The sequence below is a fragment of the Penaeus vannamei genome, chromosome 17 (assembly GCF_042767895.1).
Source record: "Penaeus vannamei isolate JL-2024 chromosome 17, ASM4276789v1, whole genome shotgun sequence".
NCBI classification, from domain to species: domain Eukaryota; kingdom Metazoa; phylum Arthropoda; class Malacostraca; order Decapoda; family Penaeidae; genus Penaeus; species Penaeus vannamei.
In genome coordinates, this window is record NC_091565.1 from 43,224,933 (window position 1) to 43,234,932 (window position 10,000).

Sequence of the window (10,000 nt, forward strand, 5' to 3'; positions counted from 1 at the left end):
AGGGAGGGAGGGGCAAGGGGAGAGGAGAGGGGGAGGGAGGGAAAGGGGAGAAGGGAGGGGGGGAGGGGAGGGGGAGGGAGGACATGGGGAGAGGGAGGGAGGGAAAAGGGAGAGGGAGGGGGAGGCAATCAGAATTTGATTCAAATAATTTTTTTAGCCAAATACAATACATCAACAAAAATACAACACACTGCACTAGTGGCTGAGCCCTCCAGGAGTGAGGCTCCCTTAGGAAGGCCCCTTGAACTATCAATCATTGAAAACAAGAAAGAGAAATCAGGACTTAAAGTAAGTAAATAAGTAAACTAATAATACAATTACTGAATGACTGTACATAATGTTAGTGGAAATTACAGGCAGTAATAACATAAGAGACATCCATTACATGTATAGATATAAATATACACACATACACATACACACACATACCTACGTACACATACACTCATATACATACTCATATATGAAAATGGACATATACATATATAGATACACATACATAAATGCATATACATATATATGCACAGACATACATACATTTATATACACATATGAGGGAAGGAAAAGGAAGAGGGAGGGAGGGAGGGAGAGGGGAGAGGGAGGGAGGGCAAGGGAATGAGGAGGGAGAGGGAGGGAGGGAGGCCAAGGGGAAAAGGAGGGAAGGCAAGAGGTGGAGGAGGGAGGGAAATGGGAGAGGGAGGGAGGGAAGGGGAGGAGGAGAGGGAGGGAAAGGGGAGAAGGAAGGAGGAGAGAGGGAAAAGAGAGGAAGGAAGGAGAGAGAACATAAAAAGAAGAGGAAAGGGGAGAGGAGAGGAATGCGAGAGGACACAAAAAGAAGAGAAAGGAGGAACAGGAAAGGAAGAAAACACCAAAAGAAGAAGGGGAGACAGGTCACCAATAAAGGAGGCAGGGGAGAAGAGGGGGAGAAGGGGGAAGGGAGACAACCTAGAGCGAGGGAGTTCCTTAAGTATCATTTTACCTGTCGAGTCCCCCCCCCCCCCGTCTTAAGCGGACCGGCTGGGTGACGCGCCTTTTTCGCGATATTGACAAATTACGGCTGGCTGGGTGGACCGCCGCTCGGTTCTGTTTCTCGTTTAAATGTTGTTTTTTTCCTCTTTTTAGAGGTTGGCGATGAGGAGGGTTGGGGGGTAGGGGAGAAGGGGGAGAAAGGGGAGAGGGATGGCAGTGCTTGTGTGTGTGTTTGAGTGAGTGTTTGTGTGTGTATGTGTGTGTGTGCGTGTGTATGTAAAAGAGAAAGATAGATAATCTCTATGTAGTTGGTGTGTATCTGCATGTATTATAGTTAAAAGTGTGTTTGGTGTGTGTATGTGTGTGTACGTGTATATATGCCAGAGTGCCTGTATGCGTCCTTGTGAATTCGTGAGCAACCGCCATAACTTTGCACCCCGTGCATGATATGTAAGTAAAAATATATTCATTTATTCATTCAGGTACACGATTTTTTGCACGTGTCTAGGCGTCTCTTACACAATGACAAACAGCTGATGCGTATAGAAGGCGGCTTCGGGAGGGGAACATGGGCGGCCTGAAACGCGGGCGGCCTGGAGCGTGGGTGACGTCGGTGAGTTGACGAGAGCCAGCTGGTGCCACTAAGGGTGCCAACCGTCAAGGCCTGGGAGCGCTCTGTAGGCTACGTGCAGCTGGAGAAAGTGTTTGTGCCTCGGAATAATCTGGCTTTTTGGTGCAATGTATTCAGCGGAAACGACCTTGATGTTTATTTCATGTTTGTTTGTCTGTATGTTTTCTTACTTACCGATCTCTCTGTTTATTTATTTATCCACCTTTACGCCTGTTTACATGTCACCTTGTCTATCTACTTATATATTTTTCTATCTGTTAGTATATCTGCCTGTCTATCTATCTTGCCTGTCTTTCTATTTATCTCTCTGTCTGTCTATCTATCTGTCTGTCTGTCTGTTCACTCATTAATGTAGTCATCTATTTATTTCTTCTTATGATTTATCCAATTAGCTTTTCTTCTATTCTTTACATGTTATTCATTGTCATTCTACTTATCTCTTTTTCTGTCTATCTATCTGTCTGTCTGTTTATCTATCTACTTATCTATCTTTCTATCTATCAGTATATCTGCCTGTCTATCTGTCTTGCCTGTCTTTCTGTTTATCTCTCTGAATGTCTATCTATCTGTCTGTCTGTCTGTTTGCTTATTAATAAAGTAATCTATTTGTTTCTTCATATAATTATCCATCTATTTAGTTATTCTTCTATTCTTTACTTGTGTCTTCATTAATATGTCTATTAATTTATTCAGCATTTTTGAAATCGCCATTAGCATTCTCATTACGTTTTCGTCACGTCGCGGGTTTTTTAACTTTATTTGAATCGTTTTCTGTCGCTTTTCTTTATGTCGAGACACAGTGTATGTGGTGACGTGAGTTCTATTAACAAACATGAGCTTTATTTTCACTCCCATACGGTTCCCTTTTCCCATTAGCAGTCAAGACTGATATGAAGCTGTCAGCTTTAAACCAAACATCATTAGCATAGAAACGATTAAAATGTGTGATCACCACAGCCTCGTCTCGGAATCTTTATGATGAGGAATCTTCACCTCAAGAGTGTCTTCATTAGTGAGGGAGGGACACCATGTATTTGTTGTTGATACAGTGGTGTTTATTTATCAGCGAAATAGCATTATAACGGCACGACCAGCACTGTAATGTTATGGTACCGCTATTAAAACCATTAATGTCGAAATATGATGGTGATATTACCATGGAAACAGTGACACCATAACGTCAACATCGAAATAACATGATGCCACCATCAAACAGTGACATGCCATAATATCACCATTCAGACAGTGACACTATACCCTCACCATCGAAAAAACAACCTCCCTACCACCCACTACCCCCCCCCCCGTCCACCCCTAAGACACGCCGGCCACCATACCCCGCCCCGCAGAACCAGCCAACCCGGACGACAAGAGCCCAGGGGAAGCCCCTCCCGCTGAGCCCAGCAGACCGTCGCGTGCAGACCCTGAGGCCCCTACAGGTCACGTTTAGCACGGAGAGGAAGCCTCCCTCGAGCCTCCTTGCGTGATATGCAAATGAGGCCGAGTGACTGTCGAGAGGCAGGTGCGGTGCGGGTCACATGGCCGACGGGCGCCTCGCCGTGTCGCGCCGGTGACGTCATCGGATCTCCTCCGCGCGCGGACTCTCTCGCTCACACGCGCACGTGTTTGTGAGTGTGTGTGTGTGTGTGTGTGAGTTCATTAATTGATATACTGTGAGATGAATGTATGTTTGTTTATATGTATATGGATGTATGTATGTACGTATCTATATACATTCACATATACATATATAAATTGTTTATATGCAATGGATGTGAATGTATTTGCATTTATGCATGTATGTATGTATTTGTATTTATGCATGTATGTATGTATTTGCATTTATGCATGTATGTATGTATTTGCATATATGATAGATACCAGCATATGATGATATAAAACGAAAAAAGGCCAATAACAGACAACGAATTTACAATTGACACGAATTGAAAAATCAACCCATAAGAGACGAGCATTCCGAAGGAAACACAAAACAAAAACAGGGAAAAGACTGGAGGTGCCGGGGATCGAACCCGGGGCCTCTCACATGCAAAGCGAGCGCTCTACCACTGAGCTACACCCCCGTGAGAGAAGCTGCGAGGGGGAACCCAAGTATTTTCCGTTTTCTTTGACATTTCCGCCAACGGTCGTCGAGCTGTATTGATTGCGTATAAATGATTTGCGTTCTTATTTTGGGTTTTGTTAGTTGCTTTGATGAGTGCATTGCTTATTTTTTATTGCTTATAGATGTGGGGGTTAATTTTTATATTAATTTGGGATTTTGTTATTGTTACTGTTGAGAAGCTGTGTAAGAGTTGGTTTATTTATATTACTTGCGTCTATGACCACGCGTTCGCTTCATAGCTTTTGTTTAGTTACAGATGGCAGGTAGTAACACCAAGTTTATTTATTTCTAATAGAAGAGACAACGGTGGATTGTGCAAAGTTATGAATGATCTGTTAATTTCGTCTTACTGACAGAAATTCTTTGATTCAAAATACTTTGCCTTCTAATATCTCAATATATATATATATATATATATATATATATATATATATATATATATATATATATATATATATATTTATATATATATATATGTGTGTGTGTGTGTGTGTGTGTGTGTGTGTGTGTGTGTGAGTGTGTGTGTGTGTGTATATATATATATATATATATATATATATATATATATATATATATATATATATATATATATATATATATGAATAGAACAATGAAAAGAAAGGTAAGAAAATAAATTACTGGATTTTGTGTAATTTTCCCGGCACATTTACTTAAGCAAGTTTTGTTGTCTTGTTCCATTGTTACAAGACTGGTACTTGGACTGCTTCGTCGCTTCCTGTGCAATTGCTTAACATGGGAAGGGAATACTTGAGCTATCAATTTCTTTGTTGTTTCTCTTTTCATTTTAATATCCAATCACTTCGAGCTTTCTGTTTGGTCGGAGTTTCTCTGTTTCATTCTTCTTTCTTTTTTCTTTTTCATTTTCCTCTCTCTCTCTCTCTCTCTCTCTCTCTCTCTCTCTCTCTCTCTCTCTCTCTCTCTCTCTCTCTCTCTCTCTCTCTCTCTCTCTCTCTCTCTCTCTCTCAGAATATAAATGCATTTACCTCCTCTGCCTCTAGATCTCTCCACAACCCATCCCCCAATCTTTCCACCCTACCTCCCTCCCCTCGCTCCCCTCCCTCCCCCTCCCTCCCCCTCCCTCCCCTCCCTCCCCTCCTTCCTCCCTCCCCCTCCCTCCCCTCCCTCCCCCTCTTTCCCCTCCCTCCCCTCCCTCCCCTCGCTCCCCTCCCTCCCCTCCCTCCCCTCGCTCCCCCACCCCTTTCCCTCCCATCCGACCCACCTTACCCTCCCCTTCTTCCTAACTTCCCCTCAGAGCATGAACTTCCCCGCCTCGGTCGTCAGCCAGTTCCCCTCGTGCACGAAGTCCGTCACCGTGCGTCTGGAAGGGACCGTCATTCGCCTCAAGCAGAAGCGGGAAGTTACCGTTAACGGCGTCGAAGTGAAGGACCTGCCCATGTGGATCAACGGCGCCTATATCAAGAAGGCGTCCAGTCTCTTCCTTATGGGTGAGGATGGAAAATCTTTTTTTGGTGTAGATAGATGATAGGTAGATTGATAGGTAGGCAGATTGACTGACTAATTGATACATAGGTAGATAGATATAGATATGGATATAGATGTAGGTATAGATATAGATATTTAGAAACATGCATGTACATTAATCCATGAATACATACATACATGTCTGTATACATATCTACCTACATACATACACAAACGCAGTATATTTATGCATACATACATATATACATACATGCTTACATACATACATAGTATAATTATGCATACATGCATATATACATACATACTTACACATACATACCAGTATATTTATGCATACACCCATATATACATGCATACTTACATACATACATACATACCGGCATATTTATGCATACACACATACATACATACAAATAAACGTATACACACGTACACACATAAAATTTACCGAGGCAAATGATGAAATCAGTGTAAAATAGGACGAATAATTTTCTCAAAGTAATGCATTTGATTCCCAACCCGGCACTTGTACCTTCTCCAACTTTACGTAATTCTAATGAGCATTCAAATGACGTAGATTATGCACTTTGCTCAAGGAGGTTATTCATTCCCATTCATCCCCGCTTCCATTATACACACGAGAGCATAAATAAATAGAAATGTATAATAATAAAGAGATACGAGAGCATAAATAGATTTTTAAAAACATGTTAATAAAGAGATACGAGCATAAATAGATTTTAAAAAAACATGTTAATAAAGAGATACGAGCATAAATAGATTTTAAGAAATGTTGATAAAGAGATACGAGCATAAATAGATTTTTTTAAAATCTTAATAAAGAGATACGGGAGCATAAATAAATATAATAAATACAGTTACTAAAGATGGGCTGGCCAGAGAAGTACATTCATAAAGAAATAAAGTAAACGCAAGTAAATCCAAGTATTAGCAAACAGAAATCGACTTGAGTAACAGGGCGGGACGTTACGTGTTCACGCTAATGGCGGGTTTCGGAAGTCAGGCTCCGTTCTAGGCATTGTTCTCTGTCGTCGTTCTCGGAGATCGCGGAGAGACACTTTCGCTGTGGATCTCAATGGCGGGGATTCGATTTTGGTTCTCTTTCGTATTCTTTTATTATTGTTATTCTTGTTGTTATTTATTATTGTTGTTGTTATTATTATTATTTATTATTATTATTGTTATTATTATTGTTGTTGTTGTTGTTGTTATCATCACTTATTGTTGTTGTTTTTGTTATTTTTTCTTTTTATTATTATTATCATTATTACCATTATTATTTTTTGTTGTTTCACCATAGTATGCTTTATCACAACTGTGCTGTTTCTCTGTTCGTTTTTCTGTGTCCATCCGCGTGCGTTGCCTCTTTCCGCTGTGAGTGCGTGAGGCGCGTCCATTTCACAAGAGGACGAGCAACAGCGACACAAGGCTTGAGGTTCTGTGGCTTTGGAGTCTCGTTGAAATGACAGAGTAAGATGACAACAGAGTAACAAGGGCGGGCGCGAGAGCAGCTCTGCACACACACGAAGAGACAATGAACCATAAAGAATTATATATTCACGCTCAGAACGATTTTTTTTTTCTTTAGGTTCTTTTCTTAAAAGGTTTATTTTAGGTTCAAGTCTGCTCAATGATCATCCAAATATTCCCTCCCCCCAAATAGGACTAAAGAACAAGGAATCCACGAGAAAAAAAAACATCCATAACAACGGGCCTTGGGTAAGAGAAGTGTTCAAAGGGATCTAGGCCTACATCTGTTGTTTCTGCCGTGTAAAATGCCCCCACTTGTCAGCCGTCGCCGAAGGAGGCCGCGCCCCAGCAGGAGGCCCGGAGTAGACTTCCCTGAGGGCGGAGGCGCAGGCCGAGAGAAGCCCAATTCATATTTTACACGGAAATTTACGCACGCGAAACACATCGTATATGATGACGCACTTAATTGCTTACGCGCCTTCGTATGTGGAGATATAGATGTAGATAGATGGGTGGATAGATAACGGTATAGATAGATAGATAGAAAGATATTGTTTGTGTACCAAACTGTGTTTATGTATGTTGGTTAAATATACATTATCAATATCTTCCTCCTCCTCTTCTTCCCATACCACCTCCTGCTCTCCCTTCTTCTTTTTCTTCTTCTTCTTCTTCTTCTTCTTCTCCTCCTCCTTCTCCCCCTCCCCCTCCCCCTCCTCCTCCTTCCCCTTCCCCTTGCCCTTCCCCTTCCCCTTTCCCTTCCCCCTACACCACCTCCTCCCCCTCCACCACCACCTCCTCCCTAATTACCTCCTCCTCCATCTCCCTCCACCTCCTATCACCACCGCCTCCCCCTCTCCCGTAACCACCTCCTCCCCCTACACCTCCTATTCATCTCCCCTCCACCACCACCACCTCCTCCTCCACCTCCCCCTCCACCACCACCTCCTAACCCCCCGCCTCCTCCTCCGCAGTCGAACTCGACAACGGCATCGACGTGTGGTGGGACGGGCAGACAGGCGTCTACGTCGACGCCCCAGCGGACTTCCGCGGCGAGGTGGCGGGGCTGTGCGGGACCTTCACCGACAACCAGAGGGACGACTTCTTGACTCCCGAGGGCGACGTCGAGAACAACCCGATCGCCTTCGCCAACAAGTGGAAGATCTCGGAGGTGCGGCGGCCGCTTGGGTCTTGTTGCCTTTGTTGTTTTTAGGTTGTTGGGTTTTAGATTATAATTGCTGTTGTTTTTGTTATTACTAATATTATTGTTGTTGTTATTGTTATTATTATCATTATTATGATTCTTGCTGTTATTGATATCAATCAAATATTCAACTTTCAATTTCATAATCTGTAAACGAATCCGCACGCACACGCGCGCGCGCACACACGCACACAAAACAAAAAAACACCCTGCCCATTCCCAAACACAGAATCCCCCCCCCCCCCCACAATCCCCCATACCCACTCTCCCTCCCCTCTCCCCCCACCCGCCTCCCCTCGATTGCATAATCTCCCCGAACCAGACTTCACCGCCGCCGCACCCAAACCTGTCACACCATATCGTAAACTCGTTTGTTTTTAGTTAGAGTTCATTTCCTGTCATTTTTCTTGTCCCTGGTTTGTGTTCATTTCTCTGTCGCTTTTCCAGAAATGTCCAGACCAGCCCTTGGCAGAGGAAAGTCGCCCCTGTGATCGCCATGTGCAGAACAAGGCCGTCGCGGAGAAATACTGCGCCAAAATCAAGTCTGGACTCTTTGCAAGTACGTAGGCCTATATATGGACTTTTCTTATATATATATATATATATATATATATATATATATATATATATATATATATATATATATATATATATATATATATACATATGTATATATGTCTTTTCTTCGTTGTTGTTTTGTTTATTGTTGTTATCACCACTGATGTTATTAATATTATTATTGTGTATTGTATTGATAAATTTTTATATTATTAGCTGTAGTGGTAAATGCTCTAGTAACTTTAGATGCCTGATGTCTAATGTTTTATTTCCCGTTACATAATGACATGAATAACTTTTTATATAGTAATACAGGCAGTTTTGGCAATTCACTGAAATTTGTCAAGTCGACGTTAATTAAGACGCAGAAATTACAAATGCCTAAAAAATGACTTCATTTGTTGCCAATAAAGCAACGAAGGGAAGAACAAGAAATCCCTCGAATATTTCTTTTTCTCTCCTTTGTTTTATCAACAATCTGTTCGACGTGACTGCTTCCTCAAAATCAAAACGCATTTCCCGCCACGATCCACATAACATGCCCTCACACGCCGTGACACTAACCCCCATCTCCTCCTTGACCAGAGTGCCACTTGGAGGTCGACCCCGAGACATACCACCGCGACTGCCTGTATGACATGTGTTCGTGCGAGACCAAGCTCGACGGCTGCCTGTGCCCCACGCTCGCCTCCTACGCCAAGGAGTGCGCGAGCAAGGGCATCCTGATCGACTGGCGCGCCGAGATTCGCGAGTGCGGTGAGTGCGAAGGGAGGGAAGGCCGATTCGGTTTTGTTCCTGTGGATTTTTGCTCTTGATTTTTGTCGTTTCCGGTTTTGGGTTTTTATTTCATGATGTTTTTGTTTTTTTTATATTCAAAAACCTTTTATTTGTTTAATGATTTGTTTGATCTGCTGCTTTCTATCTTCAAATGTTCCCTACGTTTCCGCTGGCCTTCGCAGGCGTCCACTGCACCGGCGGCCAGAAGTACCAAGTCTGCGGCAACAGCTGTTCGCACACGTGCCTGGACCTGGCGACGAACCCGGATTGCAAGAGGAAGTGCGTCGAGGGTTGCAACTGCCCCGACGGCTTCTCCCTCGACCAAGATGGCATCTGCGTGCCCATCACAGACTGCCCCTGCGTGTTCGAGTCCAAGGAGTACAAACCCGGCTACGAGATGCTCCAGCGACAACCCGACGGGAGCGACATGGTGTGGTGAGTAAGAGATTCCGGAAGGGAACGGGAAGGGAGAGGCTCGGGCAGGAGCAACTCGAGGTGTCATGGCGTCGGTTTTGGTGATTGTTCAATGAAAATATAACCATTTAAATTATTTTTCCATCCTTTTTGAAAACTGAAGAGACCAAAATGATCGACCATATTCACAAAGCATCCGTGACTTTTGTGACGTCATCAAAATAAACCCCATGTGCTTTTTTCAAAAAAAATAGAATCAGACGCCATGACACCCCCTCAAGTTGCTACTGATCTGGCCTTTCCCAAGGAGATTCGGCGATCCTCGGATGTTTTAGATGCTCTCGCTCGTTTGTCAAATATTGTTCAG

The 10,000-nt window shown here is 43.1% G+C and overlaps 1 protein-coding gene and 1 non-coding gene across 8 annotated transcripts in view; one reads left to right on the forward strand and one right to left on the reverse strand.

The window, feature by feature from the left end:
- Positions 1 to 10,000, forward strand: part of Hml (hemolectin) — a 121,725-nt gene that overhangs the window by 57,974 nt on the left and 53,751 nt on the right. For all 7 annotated transcript variants that reach the window (XM_070132350.1, XM_070132351.1, XM_070132352.1 and 4 more), the window contains 5 exons: positions 4,999 to 5,191; positions 7,655 to 7,851; positions 8,332 to 8,443; positions 9,028 to 9,198; positions 9,402 to 9,654. In XM_070132350.1, the coding sequence (XP_069988451.1) occupies positions 4,999 to 5,191; positions 7,655 to 7,851; positions 8,332 to 8,443; positions 9,028 to 9,198; positions 9,402 to 9,654 (926 nt within the window). The remainder of the gene's footprint in view (positions 1 to 4,998; positions 5,192 to 7,654; positions 7,852 to 8,331; positions 8,444 to 9,027; positions 9,199 to 9,401; positions 9,655 to 10,000) is intronic.
- Positions 3,613 to 3,684, reverse strand: TRNAA-UGC (transfer RNA alanine (anticodon UGC)). Its single transcript has one exon. It is a non-coding gene; the product is annotated as a tRNA-Ala (tRNA).